General features: G+C 45.2%; 1 protein-coding gene across 1 annotated transcript in view; it reads right to left on the minus strand.

Annotated features, from left to right (window-relative positions):
• Positions 1-327: 327 nt before the first annotated feature.
• The window catches only part of KRTCAP3 (keratinocyte associated protein 3), a 36,497-nt gene continuing 9,183 nt past the window's right edge, over positions 328-27,641 (minus strand). Inside the window, exons 3-6 of the mRNA XM_053709395.1 lie at positions 13,532-13,732; positions 9,868-10,002; positions 8,380-8,486; positions 328-2,555 (exon numbers count right to left, since the gene is read on the minus strand). Coding sequence (XP_053565370.1) covers positions 8,403-8,486; positions 9,868-10,002; positions 13,532-13,732 — 420 coding nt within the window. The 3' untranslated portion in view covers positions 328-2,555; positions 8,380-8,402. The remainder of the gene's footprint in view (positions 2,556-8,379; positions 8,487-9,867; positions 10,003-13,531; positions 13,733-27,641) is intronic.

A 27,641-nucleotide genomic window follows, 5' to 3' on the forward strand; every position in this document is an offset into this window, starting at 1 on the left:
AAAAAAAAAGAATAATTTTTTTTATTATTTTTATAAATAAGGCTGTAATGCACCATCTGGCCCGGGGAAGGCACTGCCTCACCTGCCTCCTATGAGTGCACGTCACTGTAGCATGGTAAAAGGTAAATATTTCTACCATCCCCGCACTGGCAAGAAATATAGCATTAGGGGTTTATTTACATCTAATACTACTTATGCCATATATATAATCAAATGCCCATGTTTGCGGAGCTATATCGGAGAGACCACTAGGATGGTCCGGGAGAGAATATGTGAACATAGGTCTGATATTAGGAATAGCAAGCTAAAAAATCCAGTAGCAGAACATTTTTTTTTAAATTGTGTTTTTATTGAGGTTTCAAAAGTAGCGAAGAACAACAAGGTTATGATTTAGATTTGGGCATAGACAATAGTCAGCAAATAAACAGTATAGGTGATATAATCTGACATTTAAATCCACATAAAGTACATTGCTTATGAGGCTGGATAACATAAAAATTAAGAAATTATGATAAAGACCTCTAGTATGTTTTGTTACAAAGACATTCATAACAATTCACAGACATACTTGCAAGTATGCGTCAGAGTAAAAAACTTACATAATCAGCGGCTAACCATTTAGTATTAAAATGGGACCTCTTTCTTTTTAGAGGGGATGGCGGAGGAGGAATCAGTGGGCCAAAGCCACTCGTATAAGGGGGAGGGAGGGATAGGTAGAGTGATATAATGTCAAATTGGGCTAGTGATTAAACTATGACATGGAGAGGGTACTAAGTAGATTCAATTAGAGGGAATAATATGGGCCGATTGGGATGTCAGCAGTAATAATTACGAGAGGAGGTGGGGTAACCATAGATACATCAGGTAGGTAAGATGACCAATATACCAATACATGTAACATTGAACAAATCCGGGTGCAGACATAATACAGGATCAGATAGTGACATATTAAGCATGAGGAGGAAAAGGACAGATATTAAATGATGAACGGATAATGAATGTATCAGGCCCATAGTGAAGCGGTTTCCTATGTCTCTCGCGAAGCACCTACAGCATCATTCTAACAAATGTATTAGGAAGGAGAGAAAAACCTAAACATAGGCATCTAGTGGCAAAAACCAATTTGAGATATCTAACATTATAGCCTAATGGTCTCCTTTTAAATACAGCATGGCATCACATCCCCCTGTATAACGACATATACCTCTGTTGCATATTAGACAGGAGTCAACAATAAAACTTATACCTCAGAAGTGAGATAACTATTCCCCACAATTGAATTTGGGTGGAAACTAGTTACTGATGTTATCCTAATACCGTCCAAGCACGATCAAAACTGGGGTTGTATATAAAGAAGTGTGTCAAAACAGAACTAGGAGGCGGCCATGTGGGCGATGAGTTGTGCACAACAGGCTTAGTAGCGCTAGATAAGGATCCACATAGGCAGGAAGGGCTCAAAAAACAAACAACTATATGCAAACAAAAAGCGGACCTTAAATTAAAACAGCGATGTCCACTATTTCGATCAGGGAAAGAAGTCCTTATGATTAGCTCAGTCCTCTTCTGGGTGGCTGGCCCGTATCAAGCCAATTACCTGTACAAAAGTCAGCTACACCTTTTGATGTCCATAGAGTCAACAGTTTAGCATAAATCAGGGCTTCAGATGTAGGTGAGTGTGAGCTATGAGTGACAAAAATCTCCACAATACCCTTTCTGGCGGCTCCTCGATTACCCCTCCGCTGCATAAACACTAAGTCAGACTTCCTCTTTGGGGCCCCCACGTATCTCCGGGGGTCGGCCGCACCCTCCCAGGAACGGCTGAGATAGGTTCAATGGCAATTTCTGTCTGACAGATATGGATGAAGGAGGCGGCTCCGGTGTTATAAGAGATCGGGGTGTTGCTTGCAGATCGGGTGATCTCCGGTTTCTCCACCATACTATTACTCGGAGGATCACTGCTGGCTGGAGTAGGAAGGCGAGTACTGGCTCCATCTTGAGGTGCTGCGTTACCACTGGCTGTTCGCAAGGTATGGCGCAGGTCATCAAAATTGCGATGCATCCGTAGTGTCAGCGTTTCAAGCATGATCTGCAACTGCAAATGTAGATCCCACTCCATGTCAAAGTATAAGGTTCCAGGGAGTAGATAATAGGGTTTTCATTAGCGTAAGTCTGCTTTACCCGGCTGCTAACCAACCGGGGGGGGGATGGTGAAATGTAAAATAAATATGAGGCCGCAGTCGTCAATCCGTGGAGACTCAAGTTGCTTTTTTTGTGTTTGTCGGTGTAAACAAGGTAATAGTTGGTACCAAATAGGTCCTTAGCGGTTTCTCTGTTAGTTGCACAGTTTAGGAGTGATAGAAGCTGACTAGAGAAGAGATTACCGACAAATTATGAGTTTATAGAGAGCTCCTCAAATTTGCGACTCCTCACTGCTGCGGCTAGGACACGCCCCCCCAGTAGCAGAACATTTTATTCAGGCAGGTCACAGCATATGCCAACTTAGGTTTCAAGTTATTGATCACATTAGCATACCAAGGAGGGGAGGAGACAGAGAGCTGTTTTTAAAACAAAAAAAAGGTATTTTGGATTAATAAATTAGAAACTGTTTCCTATTGGAATAAAGAACATGACCTGTTTTTCTTTGAATTTTCTTAAGAAATGTAACAATGATATTTTGTATCTGATATTCTGTACTGTTGCTATTTGCAACTATGTATAAACAATTTTATGTATATGTATCTTTATGTGCTCGTCAGGTTCCTCGTCGCATCCTCTTTCAGTCAGGTTACACTGCAATAGTATTTGTGTTTTCACAGTTAAAAAGTTAATTGGTAGGTGTGGTTTTTTTTAACCCCCATCCCCTATATTAAGGTGTGTTACCTGCATTTATGTATTGACATGACTAAGGACTAGAGGTCCGAAATGACGTATTTTTCTCTTTGAATATCCCAATAAAGATGGAAGTTTTTGCATAATTGGTGAGTGCTGCTGTTTCCTTTGGACTGTGCTACAGCAAGTTACCCAGTGAGAGAGCCAGAGACGATACTGAGCAGCAAGTTACCCAGTGACAGAGCCAGAGACGATACTGAGCAGCAAGTTACCCAGTGACAGAGCCAGAGACGATACTGAGCAGCAAGTTACCCAGTGAGAGAGCCAGAGACGATACTGAGCAGCAAGTTACCCAGTTAGAGAGCCAGAGACGATACTGAGCAGCAAGTTACCCAGTGAGAGAGCCAGAGACGATACTGAGCAGCAAGTTACCCAGTGAGAGAGCCAGAGACGATACTGAGCAGCAAGTTACCCAGTGAGAGAGCCAGAGACGATACTGAGCAGCAAGTTACCCAGTGAGAGAGCCAGAGACGTTACTGAGCAGCAAGTTACCCAGTGAGAGAGCCAGAGACGATACTAAGCAGCAAGTTACCCAGTGAGAGAGCCAGAGACGTTACTGAGCAGCAAGTTACCCAGTGAGAGAGCCAGAGACGATACTGAGCAGCAAGTTACACAGTGAGAGAGCCAGAGACGATACTGAGCAGCAAGTTACCCAGTGAGAGAGCCAGAGACGATACTGAGCAGCAAGTTACCCAGTGAGAGAGCCAGAGACGATACTGAGCAGCAAGTTACCCAGTGAGAGAGCCAGAGACGTTACTGAGCAGCAAGTTACCCAGTGAGAGAGCCAGAGACGTTACTGAGCAGCAAGTTACCCAGTGAGAGAGCCAGAGACGATACTGAGCAGCAGGTTACCCAGTGAGAGAGCCAGAGACGTTACTGAGCAGCAGGTTACCCAGTGACAGAGCCAGAGACGTTACTGAGCAGCAAGTTACCCAGTAAGAGAGCCAGAGACGTTACTGAGCAGAAAATTACAGTGAGAGAGCCAGAGACGATACTGAGCAGCAAGTTACACAGTGAGAGAGCCAGAGACGTTACTGAGCAGCAAGTTACCCAGTGAGAGAGCCAGAGACGATACTGAGCAGCAAGTTACCCAGTGAGAGAGCCAGAGACGATACTGAGCAGCAAGTTACCCAGTGAGAGAGCCAGAGACGATACTGAGCAGCAAGTTACCCAGTGAGAGAGCCAGAGACGATACTGAGCAGCAAGTTACCCAGTGAGACAGCCAGAGACGATACTGAGCAGCAAGTTACCCAGTGAGAGAGCCAGAGACGTTACTGGGCAGCAAGTTACCCAGTGAGAGAGCCAGAGACGTTACTGGGCAGCAAGTTACCCAGTGACAGAGCCAGAGACAATACTGAGCAGCAAGTTACCCAGTGAGAGAGCCGGAGCCGATACTGAGCAGCAAGTTACCCAGTGAGAGAGCCAGAGACGATACTGAGCAGCAAGTTACCCAGTGAGAGAGCCAGAGACGATACTGAGCAGCAAGTTACCCAGTGAGAGAGCCAGAGACGATACTGAGCAGCAAGTTACCCAGTGAGAGAGCCAGAGACGATACTGAGCAGCAGGTTACCCAGTGAGAGAGCCAGAGACGTTACTGAGCAGCAGGTTACCCAGTGACAGAGCCAGAGACGTTACTGAGCAGCAAGTTACCCAGTGAGAGAGCCAGAGACGTTACTGAGCAGAAAATTACAGTGAGAGAGCCAGAGACGATACTGAGCAGCAAATTACCCAGTGAGAGAGCCAGAGACGACACTGAGCAGCAAGTTACCCAGTGAGAGAGCCAGAGACGACACTGAGCAGCAGGTTACACAGTGAGAGAGCCAGAGACGATACTGAGCAGCAAGTTACCCAGTGACAGAGCCAGAGACGATACTGAGCAGCAAGTTACCCAGTGAGAGAGCCAGAGACGATACTGAGCAGCAAGTTACCCAGTGAGAGAGCCAGAGACGATACTGAGCAGCAAGTTACCCAGTGAGAGAGCCAGAGACGTTACTGAGCAGCAAGTTACCCAGTGAGAGAATCAGAGACGATACTAAGCAGCAAGTTACCCAGTGAGAGAGCCAGAGACGATACTGAGCAGCAAGTTACCCAGTGAGAGAGCCAGAGACAATACTGAGCAGCAAGTTACCCAGTGAGAGAGCCAGAGACGATACTGAGCAGCAAGTTACCCAGTGAGAGAGCCAGAGACGATACTGAGCAGCAAGTTACCCAGTGAGAGAGCCAGAGACGTTACTGAGCAGCAAGTTACACAGTGAGAGCCAGAGACGATACTGAGCAGCAAGTTACCCAGTGAGAGAGCCAGAGACGATACTAAGCAACAAGTTACCCAGTGAGAGAGCCAGAGACGATACTGAGCAGCAAGTTACCCAGTGAGAGAGCCAGAGACGATACTGAGCAGCAAGTTACCCAGTGAGAGCCAGAGACGATACTGAGCAGCAAGTTACCCAGTGAGAGAGCCAGAGACGTTACTGAGCAGCAAGTTACCCAGTGAGAGAGCCAGAGACGTTACTGAGCAGCAAGTTACCCAGTGAGAGAGCCAGAGACGTTACTGAGCAGCAAGTTACCCAGTGAGAGAGCCAGAGACGATACTGAGCAGCAAGTTACCCAGTGAGAGAGCCAGAGACGATACTGAGCAGCAAGTTACCCAGTGAGACAGCCAGAGACGATACTGAGCAGCAAGTTACCCAGTGAGAGAGCCAGAGACGTTACTGAGCAGCAAGTTACCCAGTGAGAGAGCCAGAGACGATACTGAGCAGCAAGTTACCCAGTGAGAGAGCCAGAGACGATACTGAGCAGCAAGTTACCCAGTGAGACAGCCAGAGACGATACTGAGCAGCAAGTTACCCAGTGAGACAGCCAGAGACGATACTGAGCAGCAAGTTACCCAGTGAGACAGCCAGAGACGATACTGAGCAGCAAGTTACCCAGTGAGAGAGCCAGAGACGTTACTGGGCAGCAAGTTACCCAGTGAGAGAGCCAGAGACGTTACTGGGCAGCAAGTTACCCAGTGAGAGAGCCAGAGACAATACTGAGCAGCAAGTTACCCAGTGAGAGAGCCGGAGCCGATACTGAGCAGCAAGTTACCCAGTGAGAGAGAGCCAGAGACGATACTGAGCAGCAAGTTACCCAGTGAGAGAGCCAGAGACGATACTAAGCAGCAAGTTACCCAGTGAGAGAGCCAGAGACGATACTGAGCAGCAAGTTACCCAGTGAGAGAGCCAGAGACGATACTGAGCAGCAAGTTACCCAGTGAGAGCCAGAGACGATACTAAGGACAATGACAGCAAGTTACCCAGTGAGAGAGCCAGAGACGTTACTGAGCAGCAAGTTACCCAGTGAGACAGCCAGAGACGATACTGAGCAGCAAGTTACACAGTGAGAGAGCCAGAGACGTTACTGAGCAGCAAGTTACCCAGTGAGACAGCCAGAGACGATACTGAGCAGCAAGTTACACAGTGAGAGAGCCAGAGACGATACTGAGCAGCAAGTTACCCAGTGAGACAGCCAGAGACGATACTGAGCAGCAAGTTACCCAGTGAGAGAGCCAGAGACGTTACTGAGCAGCAAGTTACCCAGTGAGAGAGCCAGAGACAATACTGAGCAGCAAGTTACCCAGTGAGAGAGCCAGAGACGTTACTGGGCAGCAAGTTACCCAGTGACAGAGCCAGAGACGATACTGAGCAGCAAGTTACCCAGTGACAGAGCCAGAGACGATACTGAGCAGCAAGTTACCCAGTGAGAGAGCCAGAGACGTTACTGAGCAGCAAGGTACCCAGTGAGAGAGCCAGAGACGTTACTGAGCAGCAAGTTACCCAGTGAGAGAGCCAGAGACGGTACTGAGCAGCAAGTTACCCAGTGAGAGAGCCAGAGACGGTACTGAGCAGCAAGTTACCCAGTGAGAGAGCCAGAGACGGTACTGAGCAGCAAGTTACCCAGTGAGAGAGCCAGAGACGGTACTGAGCAGCAAGTTACCCAGTGAGAGAGCCAGAGACGTTACTGAGCAGCAAGTTACCCAGTGAGAGAGCCAGAGACGTTACTGAGCAGCAAGTTACCCAGTTAGAGAGCCAGAGACGTTACTGAGCAGCAAGTTACCCAGTGAGACAGCCAGAGACGATACTGAGCAGCAAGTTACCCAGTGAGACAGCCAGAGACGATACTGAGCAGCAAGTTACCCAGTGAGAGAGCCAGAGACGTTACTGAGCAGCAAGTTACCCAGTGAGAGAGCCAGAGACGTTACTGAGCAGCAAGTTACCCAGTGAGAGCCAGAGACGTTACTGAGCAGCAAGTTACCCAGTGAGACAGCCAGAGACGATACTGAGCAGCAAGTTACCCAGTGAGAGAGCCAGAGACGATACTGAGCAGCAAGTTACCCAGTGAGAGCCAGAGACGTTACTAAGCAGCAAGTTACACAGTGAGAGAGCCAGAGACGTTACTGAGCAGCAAGTTACACAGTGAGAGAGCCAGAGACGATACTGAGCAGCAAGTTACCCAGTGAGAGAGCCAGAGACGTTACTGAGCAGCAAGTTACACAGTGAGAGCCAGAGACGTTACTAAGCAGCAAGTTACCCAGTGAGAGAGCCAGAGACGTTACTGAGCAGCAAGTTACACAGTGAGAGAGCCAGAGACGATACTGAGCAGCAAGTTACCCAGTGAGAGAGCCAGAGACGATACTGAGCAGCAAGTTACCCAGTGAGAGAGCCAGAGACGATACTGAGCAGCAAGTTACCCAGTGACAGAGCCAGAGACGATACTGAGCAGCAAGTTACCCAGTGAGAGAGCCAGAGACGATACTGAGCAGCAAGTTACCCAGTGACAGAGCCAGAGACGATACTGAGCAGCAAGTTACACAGTGAGAGCCAGAGACGTTACTAAGCAGCAAGTTACCCAGTGAGAGAGCCAGAGACGATACTGAGCAGCAAGTTACCCAGTGAGAGAGCCAGAGACGTTACTGAGCAGCAAGTTACACAGTGAGAGAGCCAGAGACGATACTGAGCAGCAAGTTACCCAGTGAGACAGCCAGAGACGATACTGAGCAGCAAGTTACCCAGTGAGAGAGCCAGAGACGATACTGAGCAGCAAGTTACACAGTGACAGAGCCAGAGACGATACTGAGCAGCAAGTTACCCAGTGAGAGAGCCAGAGACGATACTGAGCAGCAAGTTACCCAGTGAGAGAGCCAGAGACAATACTAAGGACAGTGACAGCAAGTGGCTATGCTGAGCAGCAAATGAATACATATAAAGCAACTGGTTCAATTCTTGGTGCCTCCGGGTCTGTGGATTTATCAACTTTCTGGGTCAGATACTTGAACACAGTGTAGCAGCCACTTCTGACCATGAGGAGCTTTTTGAGGAAGGTATTGATGAGCGAGTGTCTCTCATGGGAGCTCATTACGGAGCTATAGGGACTGACAACACCACCACCACAACCCTATTGCTTCACCTACAAAAGGGCTGGTTTACCCACTCACTCTTGGGCACATATAGTTACCTCGATGGCATACCAGGATCATTTTATGCTCTTGCTTCAATCAGCTGGTGAGTCTCTGGCCTCGCACCATCTTCTTGTTTCTCTCGCTCGGCTTCTTCTTCCTGCAGCTAAAATAAAAAAATAAAGAAGGGGGATGAGCCCATGAGCCAAGGTTGAAAATAATAAGCAATATCTGTAACTGTTTTTCCTGCAGTGCTTAGTGAGGTCTGAATGGGTTAATTTCTATGCAGGCATTGTTAGTCAGAAGTCATGCTTAAGGGCAATGTTTTATAGTAGCTAGTGTATGTCTCTTTATTTTTCTTCTAAATCTAATCCTTTTCTATCCTTGTATCTAAACATTCAATTCCCTTGTTATCCTGGTAGGCCAAACATATGTGAGTATATGGATGGATGAATACCATAAATTAGTAAGCTTGTAGAATGATATGCTTTTTACACAGCTCTCTTTGTTAACATAAGAGCAGACATTAGTTCATCCCTGACCTTTGCCCTTTTTTGATATACGGTCAGACAGTTAAACCAGCTACTTTGAGGAATAGAACTTAGTGAATGGAATTCTGTCTAACTGTGTTTTTTACTTATGTTATAACCATATTTGGTGGAAACCCTTGCATTTTAGCCAGCCAATCATAAACTGTATTAGCCTAGATATCGAGTTCAGGAATGCCCTGCCTCCTGTATAAATGTTTGGGAAGGGGACTGACCCCCCCAGAGAAAAACTTTGTATTCATTCTCTTCTCACTGCAGTGTGATTTTCAATAAACGAACCCTCTTTAACCTGTCGTGGTCTGAAGAGTTATTCAGTCCAGGGTGAATATCACCAACAGTGCTCACGACGCCACCAATGGAGTGCAAAGCTCTTTTGGCAATGGGCTTCTATTTACAGGCCTTTGTTCCATCAGCAAATCAGAGTGCAGGGCCACTACAAGCAACAGGATGGCAGCCCTTCTGGGGACACTAGAGGCCAAGCTGCAGGAACGCACAAGAATAGGTATAAGGCAGGACTGGGGGCACCCTGATCCTTGTTTTTGTTTGTTATATTTTCACACTTAATAAAGCTTTTTTCAAACAATGTAATAAACATATTACCAACTGTAAATCTCTTATAAGATGTGCAAATAAAACGTGTATAATGTATATAATGGCCATACATTGTGCCCATATGTCGGCCCCAAAAATAGTACAGACAGGTATACAAAAGCATAAATACATCAATACAACATTAGGGTAACTGTATCTCCAGTATAATGGGGAGAGATGTATGGTAGTGACCAGAGGGCAGGGGGGGGGGGCAGCATCTCTAATATTACCGTGCTGAACAAATAATCCCCCTTTGGTGTAATCTGTCAGGTAAACCTTAGGTGATTAGTTCTGGGTCATGGGTTCATTGTGGAGTTAGAGTGTGATGAAAAACTATTTCTCCCCCCTTTTGTATTTAGTGAGCCCAAACCCTGATCCTTTTTAAACATGGCTGATATTCCTACATACCTTTTCTCTGAGGTAGTTCTCACCACAAGGGCCAATTCCACGCAGTATAAACGCGACCACACAGCAGCGCACGGATAATACAGCCTCAATGGCCGAGAGGAACATGGAGGGGAACCATAGCGCAAGGGTTGTGTCCTATGGAGACATGAGGGAGAATGAGAAGCCAACACAAACTGAGGTCTCACACAATCACAGTAAACATGCCAGTCCATAACCCAGCCACAACAAGCGCATGTGCCGGCAACCATGCCAGTCCATAACCCAGCCACAACAAGCGCATGTGCCAGCAACCATGCCAGTCCATAACCCAGCCAACAACAAGCGCATGTGCCGGCAACCATGCCAGTCCATAACCCAGCCAACAACAAGCGCATGTGCCGGGGCAACCATGCCAGTCCATAACCCAGCCAACAACAAGCGCATGTGCCGGCAACCATGCCAGTCCATAACCCAGCCAACAACAAGCACATGTGCCGACAACCATATCAGTCCATAATCCCGCCACAAGCGCACTCACCAGCAACCATCGGTCCATAAACCAGCCACAACAAGCGTACTCACCAGCAACCATGCCACAACAAGCTTATGTGCCGAAAACCATGCCAGGCCATAACAAGCACATGCCGACATCCATATCAGTCCATAACCCAACCCCAACAAGTGCATGTGCCAGCAACCATGCCCGTCTATAACCAAGCAACAACACGCGCATGTGCCAGAAAACATGCAGTCTATAACCCAGCCACAACAAGCGTACTCACCAGCAACCATGCCAGTCTATAACATTAGATATTATAGATATTAGAGCGAGGTAATTACGGCAGTGCCCAGGGTGAAGGCACATATCTCATTACAGATAATACAGGGAGGTAGCTACGGCAGTGCCGGGGTGATGGGACAGATTATACCTCATTACAGATGTTATAGGGAGGTAGGTACGGCAGTGCCGGGGTGATGGGACAGATTATACCTCATTACAGATGATATAGGGAGGTAGGTACGGCAGTGCCGGGGTGATGGGACAGATTATACCTCATTACAGATGTTATAGGGAGGTAGCTACGGCAGTGCTAGGGTGATGGACAGATTATACCTCATTACAGATGTTACAGGGAGGTAGGTACAGCAGTGCCAGGGGTGATGGGACAGATTATACCTCATTACAGATGATATAGGGAGGTAGGTACGGCAGTGCCAGGGGTGATGGGACAGATTATACCTCATTACAGATGATACAGGGAGGTAGGTACGGCAGTGCCAGGGGTGATGGGACAGATTATACCTCATTACAGATGATACAGGGAGGTAGGTACGGCAGTGCCAGGGGTGATGGGACAGATTATACCTCATTACAGATGATACAGGGAGGTAGGTACGGCAGTGCCAGGGTGATGGGACAGATTATACCTCATTACAGATGTTATAGGGAGGTAGGTACGGCAGTGCCGGGTGATGGGACAGATTATACCTCATTACAGATGATATAGGGAGGTAGGTACGGCAGTGCCGGGGGTGATGGGACAGATTATACCTCATTAAGGATGATATAGGGAGGTAGGTACGGCAGTGCCGGGGTGATGGGACAGATTATACCTCATTACGGATGATATAGGGAGGTAGGTACGGCAGTGCCGGGGGTGATGGGACAGATTATACCTCATTACGGATGATATAGGGAGGTAGGTACGGCAGTGCCAGGGGTGATGGGACAGATTATACCTCATTACGGATGATATAGGGAGGTAGGTACGGCAGTGCCGGGGTGATGGGACAGATTATACCTCATTACGGATGATATAGGGAGGTAGGTACGGCAGTGCCGGGTGATGGGACAGATTATACAGGGAGGTAGGTACGGCAGTGCCGGGGTGATGGGACAGATTATACCTCATTACAGATGTTATAGGGAGGTAGGTACGGCAGTGCCAGGGGTGATGGGACAGATTATACCTCATTACAGATGATATAGGGAGGTAGGTACGGCAGTGCCGGGGGTGATGGGACAGATTATCCCTCATTACAGATGTTATAGGGAGGTAGGTACGGCAGTGCTAGGGGTGATGGGACAGATTATACAGGGAGGTAGGTACGGCAGTGCCGGGGGTGATGGGACAGATTATACCTCATTACAGATGATACAGGGAGGTAGGTACGGCAGTGCCAGGGTGATGGGACAGATTATCCCTCATTACAGATGTTATAGGGAGGTAGGTACGGCAGTGCCAGGGTGATGGGACAGATTATACCTCATTACAGATGTTACAGGGAGGTAGGTACAGCAGTGCCAGGGTGATGGGACAGATTATACCTCATTACAGATGATATAGGGAGGTAGGTACGGCAGTGCCAGGGTGATGGGACAGATTATACCTCATTACAGATGATACAGGGAAGTAGGTACGGCAGTGCCGGGGTGATGGGACAGATTATACCTCATTACAGATGATACAGGGAGGTAGGTACGGCAGTGCCAGGGGTGATGGGACAGATTATACCTCATTACAGATGATACAGGGAGGTAGGTACGGCAGTGCCAGGGTGATGGGACAGATTATACCTCATTACAGATGTTATAGGGAGGTAGGTACGGCAGTGCCAGGGTGATGGGACAGATTATACCTCATTACAGATGTTACAGGGAGGTAGGTACAGCAGTGCCAGGGTGATGGGACAGATTATACCTCATTACAGATGATATAGGGAGGTAGGTACGGCAGTGCCAGGGGTGATGGGACAGATTATACCTCATTACAGATGATCTAGGGAGGTAGGTACAGCAGTGCCAGGGTGATGGGACAGATTATACCTCATTACAGATGATATAGGGAGGTAGGTACGGCAGTGCCAGGGTGATGGGACAGATTATACAGGGAGGTAGGTACGGCAGTGCCAGGGTGATGGGACAGATTATACCTCATTACAGATGATACAGGGAGGTAGGTACGGCAGTGCCAGGGTGATGGGACAGATTATACCTCATTACAGATGTTATAGGGAGGTAGGTACGGCAGTGCCGGGGTGATGGGACAGATTATACCTCATTACAGATGATACAGGGAGGTAGGTACGGCAGTGCCAGGGTGATGGGACAGATTATACCTCATTACAGATGTTACAGGGAGGTAGGTACGGCAGTGCCAGGGTGATGGGACAGATTATACCTCATTACAGATGATATAGGGAGGTAGGTACGGCAGTGCCAGGGTGATGGGACAGATTATACCTCATTACAGATGATATAGGGAGGTAGGTACGGCAGTGCCGGGGTGATGGGACAGATTATACCTCATTACAGATGATACAGGGAGGTAGGTACGGCAGTGCCAGGGTGATGGGACAGATTATACCTCATTACAGATGTTATAGGGAGGTAGGTACGGCAGTGCCGGGGTGATGGGACAGATTATACCTCATTACAGATGTTACAGGGAGGTAGGTACGGCAGTGCCAGGGTGATGGGACAGATTATACCTCATTACAGATGATATAGGGAGGTAGGTACGGCAGTGCCAGGGTGATGGGACAGATTATACCTCATTACAGATGATATAGGGAGGTAGGTACGGCAGTGCCGGGGTGATGGGACAGATTATACCTCATTACAGATGATATAGGGAGGTAGGTACGGCAGTGCCAGGATGCACATCTCAGCATTACAACTTACGTAGATCCTGGTGGTGTCGAACGGACACTCATTACTCATTATTACAGAGCGAGTCTCCGCAGGCAACACAGATGAGTTACACCCAGATATCAGGTTCTTCCCTCCATTAGCGATCGTCAGCGACACCGCAACAACAAGACCCACAAAGCACGCGGCCGACAGGAGCCCATTCACTAGGGCCAGGACGAGGAGAGCCCAGTGCTGAACAGAGATATACAGTGGTGAGACACAGGTGAGTGGTAGTATTGTACTGACAGAGAAGGGAACTGATCTAAAGGTTAGCGGAATACAATCTTTTTGGAGATAATACAGGATTATAAATTTGACGATGAAAACAAGATGCTGCGTAACTTCTAAGCTACAGGCTGTGAGAATTAAGGTAACTCTCAGAATCTTTACTGGATATACAGGGAGTGCAGAATTATTAGGCTAGTTGTATTTGAGGATTAATTTTATTATTGAACAACAACCATGTTCTCAATGAACCCAAAAAACTCATTAATATCAAAGCTGAATAGTTTTGGAAGTAGTTTTTAGTTTGTTTTTAGTTATAGCCATTTTAGGGGGATATCTGTGTGTGCAGGTGACTATTACTGTGCATAATTATTAGGCAACTTAACAAAAAACAAATATATACCCATTTCAATTATTTATTTTTACCAGTGAAACCAATATAACATCTCAACATTCACAAATATACATTTCTGACATTCAAAAACAAAACAAAAATCAGTGACCAATATAGCCACCTTTCTTTGCAAGGACACTCAAAAGCCTGCCATCCATGGATTCTGTCAGTGTTTTGATCTGTTCACCATCAACATTGCATGCAGCAGCAACCACAGCCTCCCAGACACTGTTCAGAGAGGTGTACTGTTTTCCCTCCTTGTAAATATCACATTTGATGATGGACCACAGGTTCTCAATGGGGTTCAGATCAGGTGAACAAGGAGGCCATGTCATTAGATTTTCTTCTTTTATACCCTTTCTTGCCAGCCACGCTGTGGAGTACTTGGACGCGTGTGATGGAGCATTGTCCTGCATGAAAATCATGTTTTTCTTGAAGGATGCAGACTTCTTCCTGTACCACTGCTTGAAGAAGGTGTCTTCCAGAAACTGGCAGTAGGACTGGGAGTTGACTCCATCCTCAACCCGAAAAGGCCCCACAAGCTCATCTTTGATACCAGCCCAAACCAGTACTCCACCTTGCTGGCGTCTGAGTCGGACTGGAGCTCTCTGCCCTTTACCAATCCAGCCACGGGCCCATCCATCTGGCCCATCAAGACTCACTCTCATTTCATCAGTCAATAAAACCTTAGAAAAATCAGTTTTGAGATATTTCTTGGCCCAGTCTTGACGTTTCAGCTTGTGTGTCTTGTTCAGTGGTGGTCGTCTTTCAGCCTTTCTTACCTTGGCCATGTCTCTGAGTATTGCACACCTTGTGCTTTTGGGCACTCCAGTGATGTTGCAGCTCTGAAATATGGCCAAACTGGTGGCAAGTGGCATCTTGGCAACTGCACGCTTGACTTTTCTCAGTTCATGGGCAGTTATTTTGCGCCTTGGTTTTTCCACACGCTTCTTGCGACCCTGTTGACTATTTTGAATGAAACGCTTGATTGTTCGATGATCACGCTTCAGAAGCTTTGCAATTTTAAGAGTGCTGCATCCCTCTGCAAGATATCTCACTATTTTTGACTTTTCTGAGCCTGTCAAGTCCTTCTTTTGACCCATTTTGCCAAAGGAAAGGAAGTTGCCTAATAATTATGCACACCTGATATAGGGTGTTGATGTCATTAGACCACACCCCTTCTCATTACAGAGATGCATATCACCTAATATGCTTAATTGGTAGTAGTCTTTCGAGCCTATACAGCTTGGAGTAAGACAACATGCATAAAGAGGATGATGTGGTCAAAATACTCATTTGCCTAATAATTCTGCACTCCCTGTAATACAATACAATTCTACTTCTATTTGGAAAACCTAGAATCTACTCATAGAGTAAGTAAAACTCTGAGCTAAATACTACTACCACCTCTATACCCTGAGACAAGAGAAGCATCACATCCTTTTAATGCATGGAAACGAGTCTTCTACTACTTAGAATGCAAATTAAATACTAACAAGATCTAAAGGTTACCGGAATACAATCTTTTTGGAGACCATAGCTGGTGTATATCACTTTTACTTTGGATTAAACAAACATATTTTGCATATCTAAACAATAATACTGCACAGAAAATGAACCCCAAGTGGCCAGGAATGCTATGAAATTATATACCCAGAGGACCTCAAAACTGGAGCAGCCCAAAAAAGGATTTAAAGAAAACATCCTCATCAACAAGGCCTGTAATTTTCATCATAGGTTTACCTCAACTATGAGAGACAAAATGTGGAAACAAATCCAGACAATCACATTGTCTGATTTGGAAAGAATTTATTTGCATATTATGGTGAAAAATAAGTATTTGGTCACCTACAAACAAGCAAGATTTCTGGCTCTCACAGACCTGTATCTTCTTCTTTAAGAGGCTCCTCTGTCCTCCACTCATTACCTGTATTAATGGCACCTGTTTGAACTTATCAGTATAAAATACACCTGTCCACAACCTCAAAAAAGACAAAACAAACAGAGCAAGCAAATTGTTTACTTTTTTATCAAATGATATTGCAGGAACATGGCATAAAAAATACTGACATTTTAACAGTATTCCCTCATCTGCAGTCACTGCTGCATTCCCCTTGCTCTCCTGGCTGAAACCCATGTAAAAACAGAAATTTATCAGGTAAGCATAAATTCTTTTTCTTACGGTGTATCCAGTCCACGGATTCATCCTTACTTGTGGGATATTCTCAATCCCTACAGGAAGTGGCAAAGAGAGCACACAGCAGAGCTGTCCATATAGCTCCCCTCAGGCTCCGCCCCCCCAGTCATCCGACCGACGGTTAGGAGAAAAAGGAGAAACCATAGGGTGCAGTGGTGACTGTAGTTTTACAAAAATAAATTTGAACCTGACTTAATTGCCAGGGCGGGCCGTGGACTGGATACACCGTAAGAGAAAGAAATTTATCAGGTAAGCATAAATTCTGTTTTCTCTTACATTGGTGTATCCAGTCCACGGATTCATCCTTACTTGTGGGAACCAATACCAAAGCTTTAGGATACGGATGAAGGGAGGGAACAAGTCAGGTAACCTAAACGGAAGGCACCACTACTTGCAAAACCTGTCTCTCAAAAAAAATAGCCTCAGAAGAAGCAAAAGTATCGAATTTGTAAAATTTGGCAAAAGTATGCAGTGAAGACCAAGTCGCTGCCTTACAGATCTGTTCAACAGAAGCCTCATTCTTGAAAGCCCATGTGGAAGCCACAGCTCTGGTGGAAAGAGCTGTAATTCGTTCAGGAGGCTGCTGTCCAGCAGTCTCATAAGTCAATCGGATAATGCTTTTCAGCCAAAAGGAAAGAGAGGAAGCGATAGCTTTTTGATCTCTCCTCTTACCAAAATAGACAACAAACAAGGATGACGTGTGTCTGAAATCTTTAGTTGCTTTTAAATAGAATTTTAAAGCACGAACCACATCAAGATTGTGTAACAGCCGTTCCTTCTTAGAAACTGAATTAGGACACAGAGAAGGAACAATGATTTCCTGGTTAATATTAGAAACCACTTTCGGAAGGAAAACAGGTTTTGTACGCAAAACAACCTTATCTGCATGAAACACCAGATAGGGTGAATTACACTGCAAAGCAGACAATTCTGTAACTCTTCGAGCAGAAGAAATAGTTCCCACTCCCCCGGGTGAAAGGTCTGACGACTCAGAAAATCCGCCTCCCAGTTGTCTATTCCTGGGATGTGAATTGCAGATAGATGGCAGGAGTGATCCTCCGCCCATTTGATGATCTTGGTTACTTCCTTCATCGCTAGGGAACTCTTTGTTCCTCCCTGATGATTGATGTACGCTACAGTCGTGATGTTGTCCGACTGAAACCTGATGAACCTGGCCTCCGCTAGTTGAGGCTATGCCTGGAGCGTGTTGAATATCGCTCTCAGTTCCAAAATGTTTATCGGGAGAAGAGACTCTTCCCGAGACCATAGGCCCTGAGCTTTCAGGGAGTCCCAGACAGCACCCCAGCCTAACAGACTGGAATCAGTCGTGACAATGATCCACTCTGGTCTGCGGAAGCACATTCCCTGGGACAGGTGATCCGGAGACAACCACCAGAGAAGATAATATCTGGTTTTCTCATCCATTTGTATCTAAGGAAACAATCTGCATAATCCCCATTCCACAGTTTGAGCATGCACAGCTGCAGTGGTCTGAGATGAATTCTGGCAAAGGGAACAACGTCCATTGCCGCAACTATTAACCCGATTACCTCCATGCACTGAGCCACAGAAGGCCGAGGAACAGAATGAAGAACTCGGCAAGTAGTTAAAAGTTTTAACTTCCTGACCTCTGTCAGAAATATTTTCATCAGTACCGAGTCTATTAGCGTTCCCAGGAAGGGAACCCTTGTGAGCGGGGACAGAGAACTTTTTTCAACGTTCACCTTCCACCCGTGAGACCTTAGAAAGGCCAGAACCATTTCTGTATGTGCCTTGGCTCTTTGAAAAGACGACTCCTGAATTAATATGTCGTCCAGATAAGGTGCTACTGCAATGCCCCGCGGTCTTAGTACAGCTAGAATGGACCCTAGCACCTTTGTGAAAATTCTTGTCCAGAAAGGCGAACCTTAGGATCTGATGGTGATATTTGTGGATAGGAATATGTAGGTGCGCAACCTTTAAGTCCACGGTAGTCATATATTGATCTTCCTGGATCAATGGTAAGATTGTCTGAATGGTTTCCATTTTGAATGATGGAACTCTGAGGAATTTGTTTAGAATTTTTAAATCCAGGGATTGGCCTGAAAGTTCCTTCCTTTTTGGGAACTACAAACAGGTTTGAGTAAAAACCCAGTCCTTGCTCTGCAGTTGGAACTGGGTGTATCACTCCCATCTTTAGAAGATCTTCTACACAGCGTAAGAACGCCTGTTTCTTTGTCTGGTCTGAAGACAAACGAGAAATGTGGAACCTTCCCCTTGGGGGAGAGTCTTCGAATTCTAGAAGATACCCTTTAGCAACGATTTCTAATGCCCAGGGATCTGGAACATCTCTTGCCCAAGCGTGAGCAAGAAAGAAAGTCTGCCCCCTACTAGATCCGGTCCCGGCGCGGGGGCTACCCTTTCATGCTGTCTTGGTAGCAGCAGCAGGCTTCTTGGCCTGTTTACCTCTGTTCCAGCCCTGCAAAGGCTTTTATGTTGCTTTGGGCTGGGAAACGTTACCCTCTTGCTTTGCGGTTGCAGAGGTTGAAGCAGGTCCGCTCCTGAAATTGCGAAAGGAGCGCAAATTGGCCTTAAAAGGTCTATCTTGTGGAAGGGCATGGCCCTTTCCTGATATTAAGTAATTTTGTTTTGGACGACACGTCAGCCGACCATAATTTGAGCCAGAGCGCTCTTCGCGCCACAATGGCAAAAGCAGAATTTTTTGCCGCTAATTTAGTTAATTGTAAAGCGGCATCTGTAATGAAAGAATTAACCATCTTTAGAGCATGAATTCTATCCATGACTGTCATATGAAGTCTCCCTCTGGAGCGACTCCTCCAGCACCTCAACCAAAAAGCCGCTGCAGTAGTTACAGGAATAATGCAGGCAACTGGTTGAAGGAGGATACCTTGTTGAACAAATATTTTCTTTAGTAACCCTTCTAATTTCTAATTTGTTATCCATAGGATCTTTGAAAACACAACTGTCTTCTATTGGTATAGTTGTGCGCTTAGCTAGTGTTGAAACTGCTCCCTCTACCTTAGGGACCGCCTGCCACGCGTCCCGCCTGGGGTCAGTTATGGGGAACATTTTCTTAAAGATAGGGGGGGGGGGAACAAAAAGGTACGCCTGGTCTCTCACACTCCCTAGTCACAATATCCGCCACCCTCTTAGGGATCGGAAACGCATCAGTGTATACAGGGACTTCTAAAAACTTGTCCATTTTACACAATTTTTCTGGGACCACCATAGGGTCACAATCAACCAGCGTAGCTAAAACCTCCTTAAGCAGTACGCGGAGGTGTTCCAGCTTAAATTTAAACGCTAAGAAATCTGATTCTGCCCGCTGAGAAATTTTACCTGCGTCACAAATTTCTCCCTCAGACAGTACATCCCTCACCGCCACGTCAGAGGGTTGTGAGGGTACAACAGATAAATTATCCAAAACTTCTGATTGCTCATCCTCTGAGCTATCACGCTTTGTAGGAAAAACAGGCAGTTTGGATAGAAATGCTGCAAGGGAATTATCCATGACTGCTGCTAATTGTTGCAATGTAATAGGGGCCAATGCGCTAGAGGTACTAGGCATCGCTTGTGCGGGCGTAACTGGTGTCGACACATGGGGAGAGAAAGGAGGGCTATGCTCATTACCTTCCGTTAAAGAATCATCTTGGGCCACATTTTTAAGTGTCACTGCATGGTCTTTAAAATGTTTGGATATGTTAGCACACAAATGTAAAAGGTGGGACCGCCATGGCTTTTAAACACATAGAACAAGGTCTATCTGTAGGCTCAGACATGTTAAACAGACTTAGACAGCACTCAAATACAGTAAAATACAATTTTTGAAAAAACAGTACTGTGCCTTTAAATAATAAAAAGCGCATACTTTTTTTACTAAACCTCCAAAAATCATCCAATCTTTATGAAATTTTCACCATATGATCCTAATGCTTTGAAATGATTGCACAGCAAATTTCAAGTCAATTAACCCCCTACTGCCCAAACCGGAGCAAATTAACCATGTCACAGCCTTTGCTGTGTTCCTACCTTCTTTGGGGATTAGTTTTGATCGAAAATAAGCCTCTCTGAAGTCCTCAAGTAATCTTTGGACCCTTCACATGTATCTGCATGAAGCCGTTTGTAAAATCAACTGCGCAACTGAGGCGCGAAATTCAGGCCCCCTCCATCTTCCTTCAGGAGTTTGTGGGGCCTTCGCAAGCCAAAATAGGTGTCTAAATATATGCCATGCAGAATAAAACCCCAAAAAGTGTTTTAAATGCAATATAAAACGTGTATAATGTCAGATTATCTTAAAAAATAATTGATTGTCCCTTAACAGTGTCCACCAGTGTATTGAGCCCTTTCAATAAGCCTTCCTTCTATACTAAGTCTCAGAATATGGCTTACCTTTCCCACATGGGGATTCCTGTCAGTCTTCTAGCATTACTAAGTCTTGACTAGAAAAAAATGACTGAAACATACCTTAAAGCAGTTAAGCCTGCAAACTGTTCCCCCCAACTGAAGTTTTCCTGTACTCAACAGTCCTGCGTGGGAACAGCAATGGATTTTAGTTACAAGGTGCTAAAATCATTTTCCTCTCAGCAGAATCTTCATCATTTTCTGCCTCAGAGTAAATAGTACAAACCGGCACTATTTTAAAATAAGAAACTTTTGATTGAAGAAATAAAAAACTACAAACTAACACCACATTCCCTTTACACTCCCGTGGAGATGCTACTTGTTAGAGCAGCAAAAAGAATAACTGGGGGGGCGGAGCCTGAGGGGAGCTATATGGACAGCTCTGCTGTGTGCTCTCTTTGCCACTTCCTGTAGGGATTGAGAATATCCCACAAGTAAGGATGAATCCGTGGACTGGATACACCAATGTAAGAGAAATATTGCTTAGATTCTGGACCTTATTTTAAAACATTTTAAGTTTACCATCACTTTAACAATGAGAAGCACAATGAAAGAGTTAAAGTGGCTGCAACATTGCAACTGGGATTTCATGGTGGATTCACTGAAAAGAGGGTCCTCTCACAAAAAGTAAAAGCAATGCATAAATTGGTCCAGAAACATGGAAAGCACTTGTCCTTGCTGATTGGTGGATAAATTCACCCACCAATAAACAGTGTGTTCACCAACAATGGGCCGCCATCTAAACTTACATTTCAAATAAAAGATACCAAGAGAATTTGATAATCGGAGTAAATTAGAAAGTTGCTTAAAATTGCATGCTCTATCTGAATCACGAAAGAAAAAAACATAATTTATGCTTACCTGATAAATTTATTTCTCTTGTAGTGTATCCAGTCCACGGATCATCCATTACTTATGGGATATTAACTCCTCCCCAACAGGAAGTGCAAGAGGATTCACCCAGCAGAGCTGCTATATAGCTCCTCCCCTAACTGCCATTACCAGTCATTCGACCGAAAACATGCAGAGAAAGGAAAACCATAGGGTGCAGTGGTGACTGTAGTTTAATGGAAAAATTACCTGCCTTAAAGTGACAGGGCGGGCCGTGGACTGGATACACTACAAGAGAAATAAATTTATCAGGTAAGCATAAATTATGTTTTCTCTTGTTAAGTGTATCCAGTCCACGGATCATCCATTACTTATGGGATACCAATACCAAAGCTAAAGTACACGGATGACGGGAGGGACAGGCAGGCTCTTTATACGGAAGGAACCACTGCCTGTAGAACCTTTCTTCCAAAAACAGCCTCCGAAGAAGCAAAAGTGTCAAATTTGTAAAATATGGAAAAAGTATGAAGAGAAGACCAAGTTGCAGCCTTGCAAATCTGTTCAACAGAAGCCTCATTCTTAAAGGCCCAAGTGGAAGCCACAGCTCTAGTAGAATGTGCTGTAATTCTTTCAGGAGGCTGCTGTCCAGGAGTCTCATAGGCTAACCGTATTATGCTACGAAGCTAAAAGGAGAGAGAGGTAGCCGAAGCTTTTTGACCTCTCCTCTGACCAGAATAAACGACAAACAGGGAAGACGTTTGTCGAAAATCCTTAGTTGCCTGTAGATAAAATTTCAGGGCACGGACTACATCTAGATTGTGTAGCAGACGTTCCTTTTTCGAAGAAGGATTAGGACACAAAGATGTAACCACAATCTCTTGATTGATATTCCTGTTAGTGACCACCTTAGGTAGGAACCCAGGTTTAGTACGCAGAACTACCTTGTCTGAATGAAAAATCAGATAAGGAGAATCACAATGTAAGGCAGATAACTCAGAGACTCTTCGAGCCGAGGAAATCGCCATTAAAAACAGAACTTTCCAAGATAACAACTTGATATCAATGGAATGAAGGGGTTCAAACGGAACCCCCTGTAAAACATTAAGAACTAAGTTCAAACTCCATGGTGGAGCAACAGTTTTAAACACAGGCTTGATCCTAGCTAAAGCCTGACAAAAAGCTTGAACGTCCGGAACTTCTGACAGACGTTTGTGTAAAAGAATGGACAGAGCTGAAATCTGTCCCTTTAAGGAACTAGCGGATAAACCCTTTTCTAAACCTTCTTGTAGAAAAAAGACAATATCCTCAGAATCCTAACCTTACTCCATGAGTAACTCTTGGATTCGCACCAATATAAGTATTTGCGCCATATCTTATGGTAAATCTTTCTGGTAACAGGCTTCCTAGCCTGTATTAAGGTATCAATAACTGACTCAGAAAAACCACGTTTTGATAAAATCAAGCGTTCAATTTCCAAGCAGTCAGCTTCAGAGAAATTAGATTTTGATGTTTGAAGGGACCCTGGATCAGAAGGTCCTGTTTCAGAGGTAGCGACCAAGGTGGACAGGATGACATGTCCACTAGATCTGCATACCAAGTCCTGCGTGGCCATGCAGGCGCTATTAGAATCACTGATGCTCTCTCCTGTTTGATTCTGGCAATCAATCGAGGAAGCATCGGGAAGGGTGGAAACACATAAGCCATCCCGAAGGTCCAAGGTGCTGTCAAAGCATCTATCAGAACCGCTCCCGGATCCCTGGATCTGGACCCGTAACGAGGAAGCTTGGCGTTCTGTCGAGACGCCATGAGATCTATCTCTGGTTTGCCCCAACGTCGAAGTATTTGGGCAAAGACCTCCGGATGAAGTTCCCACTCCCCCGGATGAAAAGTCTGACGACTTAAGAAATCCGCCTCCCAGTTCTCCACTCCCGGGATGTGGATTGCTGACAGGTGGCAAGAGTGAGACTCTGCCCAGCGAATTATCTTTGATACTTCCATCATTGCTAGGGAGCTTCTTGTCCCTCCCTGATGGTTGATGTAAGCTACAGTCGTGATGTTGTCCGACTGAAACCTGATGAACCCCCGAGTTGTTAACTGGGGCCAAGCCAGAAGGGCATTGAGAACTGCTCTCAATTCCAGAATGTTTATTGGTAGGAGACTCTCCTCCTGATTCCATTGTCCCTGAGCCTTCAGAGAATTCCAGACAGCGCCCCAACCTAGTAGGCTGGCGTCTGTTGTTACAATTGTCCAGTCTGGCCTGCTGAATGGCATCCCCCTGGACAGATGTGGCCGAGAAAGCCACCATAGAAGAGAATTTCTGGTCTCTTGATCCAGATTCAGAGTAGGGGACAAGTCTGAGTAATCCCCATTCCACTGACTTAGCATGCACAATTGCAGCGGTCTGAGATGTAGACGTGCAAAGGGTACTATGTCCATTGCTGCTACCATTAAGCCGATCACCTCCATGCATTGAGCTACTGACGGGTGTTGAATGGAATGAAGGACACGGCATGCATTTTGAAGCTTTGTTAACCTGTCTTCTGTCAGGTAAATCTTCATTTCTACAGAATCTATAAGAGTCCCCAAGAAGGGAACTCTTGTGAGTGGAAAGAGAGAACTCTTCTTTTCGTTCACCTTCCATCCATGCGACCTTAGAAATGCCAGTACCAACTCTGTAAGAGACTTGGCAGTTTGAAAGCTTGAAGCTTGTATCAGAATGTCGTCTAGGTACGGAGCTACCGCAATTCCTTGCGGTCTTAGTACCGCCAGAAGAGCACACAGAACCTTTGTGAAGATTCTCGGAGCCGTAGCCAATCCGAATGGAAGAGCTACAAACTGGTAATGCCTGTCTAGAAAGGCAAACCTTAGATACCGGTAATGATCTTTGTGAATCGGTATGTGAAGGTAAGCATCCTTTAAATCCACTGTGGTCATGTACTGACCCTTTTGGATCATGGGTAAAATTGTCCGAATAGTTTCCATTTTGAACGATGGAACTCTTAGGAATTTGTTTAGGATCTTTAAATCCAAGATTGGCCTGAAAGTTCCCTCTTTTTTGGGAACCACAAACAGATTTGAGTAAAACCCTTGTCCTTGTTCCGACCGCGGAACCGGATGGATCACTCCCATTAATAAAAGATCTTGTACGCAGCGTAGAAACGCCTTTTTCTTTATTTGGTTTGTTGACAACCTTGACAGATGAAATCTCCCTCTTGGGGGAGAGAATTTGAAGTCTAGAAGGTATCCCTGAGATATGATCTCTAACGCCCAGGGATCCTGGACATCTCTTGCCCAAGCCTGGGCGAAGAGAGAAAGTCTGCCCCCCACTAGATCTGTTCCCGGATCGGGGGCCCTCGATTCATGCTGTCTTAGGGGCAGCAGCAGGTTTCCTGGCCTGCTTGCCCTTGTTCCAGGACTGGTTAGGTCTCCAGCCTTGTCTGTAGCGAGCAACAGCTCCTTCCTGTTTTGGTGCAGAGGAAGTTGATGCTGCTCCTGCTTTGAAATTACGAAAGGAACGAAAATTAGACTGTCTAGCCTTAGGTTTGGCTCTGTCTTGAGGCAGGGCATGGCCTTTACCTCCTGTAATGTCAGCGATAATTTCTTTCAACCCGGGCCCGAATAAGGTCTGCCCTTTGAAAGGTATATTAAGCAATTTAGATTTAGAAGTAACGTCAGCTGACCAGGATTTTAGCCACAGTGCTCTGCGTGCCTGAATGGCGAATCCGGAATTCTTAGCCGTAAGTTTAGTTAAATGTACTACGGCATCTGAAATAAATGAGTTAGCTAACTTAAGGGCTTTAAGCTTGTGTGTAATCTCATCTAATGGAGCTGATTCAAGTGTCTCTTCCAGAGACTCAAACCAAAATGCTGCTGCAGCCGTGACAGGCGCAATGCATGCAAGAGGTTGCAATATAAAACCTTGTTGAACAAACATTTTCTTAAGGTAACCCTCTAACTTTTTATCCATTGGATCTGAAAAGGCACAGCTATCCTCCACCGGGATAGTGGTACGCTTAGCTAAAGTAGAAACTGCTCCCTCCACCTTAGGGACCGTTTGCCATAAGTCCCGTGTGGTGGCGTCTATTGGAAACATCTTTCTAAATATCGGAGGGGGTGAGAACGGCACACCGGGTCTATCCCACTCCTTAGTAACAATTTCAGTAAGTCTCTTAGGTATAGGAAAAACGTCAGTACTCGCCGGTACCGCAAAATATTTATCCAACCTACACATTTTCTCTGGTATTGCAACTGTGTTACAATCATTCAGAGCCGCTAACACCTCCCCTAGTAATACACGGAGGTTTTCCAGCTTAAATTTAAAATTTGAAATATCTGAATCCAGTTTGTTTGGATCAGAACCGTCACCCGCAGAATGAAGCTCTCCGTCCTCATGTTCTGCAAATTGTGACGCAGTGTCTGACATGGCCCTAATATTATCAGCGCACTCTGTTCTCACCCCAGAGTGATCACGCTTACCTCTTAGTTCTGGTAATTTAGCCAAAACTTCAGTCATAACAGTAGCCATATCCTGTAATGTGATTTGTAATGGCCGCCCAGATGTACTCGGCGCTACAATATCACGCACCTCCCGAGCGGGAGATGCAGGTACTGACACGTGAGGCGAGTTAGTCGGCATAACTCTCCCCTCGTTGTTTGGTGAAATATGTTCAATTTGTACAGATTGACTTTTATTTAAAGTAGCATCAATACAGTTAGTACATAAATTTCTATTGGGCTCCACTTTGGCTTTAGCACATATAGCACAGATATCTTCCTCTGAATCAGACATGTTTAACACACTAGCAAATAAACTAGCAACTTGGAAATACTTTTCAAGTAATTTACTATAATATGAAAACGTACTGTGCCTATAAGAAGCACAGAAAAAGTTATGACAGTTGAAAATAATAAACTGAAAAGTTATAGCATCAAATCTTTGTAAAAAACACAATTTTAGCAAAGGATTGCTCCCATTAGCAAAGGATAACTAACCCTGATAGCAGAAAAAAAAAAATACAGAAATAAACGTTTTTTTTAATCACAGCTCTGCTGTGAGTGATTACCTCCCTCAAAACAAGTTTTGAAGACCCCTGAGTTCTGTAGAGATGAACCGGATCATGCAGGGAAGACAATAAACTTCTGACTGAATTTTTTGATGCGTAGCAAAAGCACCAAAAAAGGTCCCTCCCCCTCACACATAACAGTGAGAGAGATCAGTAAACTGTCATAAATTAAATAAAACGACTGCCAAGTGGAAAAAAATAGTGCCCAAAACATTTTTTCACCCAGTACCTCAGAAAATTAAACGATTTTACATGCCAGCAAAAAACGTTTAACATTAATAAATTGAGTGTTATTAAAAAGCCTGTTGCTAGTCCCTGCAAATTAGGCTAAAGTTTTATGCATACAGTATAATTCCAGTGAAGTGCCATTCCCCAGAATACTGAAGTGTAAAATATACATACATGACAGCCTGATACCAGTTGCTGCTACTGCATTTAAGGCTGAGTTTACATTATATCGGTATGGCAGAATTTTCTCATCAATTCCATAAGCTGCTACATACCTCTTTGCAGATTAATCTGCCCGCTGTCCCCTGATCTGAAGTTTACCTCTCCTCAGATGGCCGAGAAACAGCAATATGATCTTAACTACTCCGGCTAAAATCATAGAAAAACTCAGGTAGATTCTTCTTCAAATTCTACCAGAGAAGGAATAACACACTCCGGTGCTATTATAAAATAACAAACTTTTGATTGAAGGTATGAAACTAAGTATAATCACCACAGTCCTCTCACACATCCTATCTATTCGTTGGGTGCAAGAGAATGACTGGTAATGGCAGTTAGGGGAGGAGCTATAAAGCAGCTCTGCTGGGTGAATCCTCTTGCACTTCCTGTTGGGGAGGAGTTAATATCCCATAAGTAATGGATGATCCGTGGACTGGATACACTACAAGAGAAATACTGTCAACGGCCTCTCCAGCCTAGGAGAGTTTATCCAGCCAACATAACGGCACTCAAAAACTAGCCTGCTATAAAATACTGTCAACG

This window comes from Bombina bombina, chromosome 4, assembly GCF_027579735.1.
Source record: "Bombina bombina isolate aBomBom1 chromosome 4, aBomBom1.pri, whole genome shotgun sequence".
Classification (NCBI taxonomy): Eukaryota; Metazoa; Chordata; class Amphibia; order Anura; family Bombinatoridae; genus Bombina; species Bombina bombina.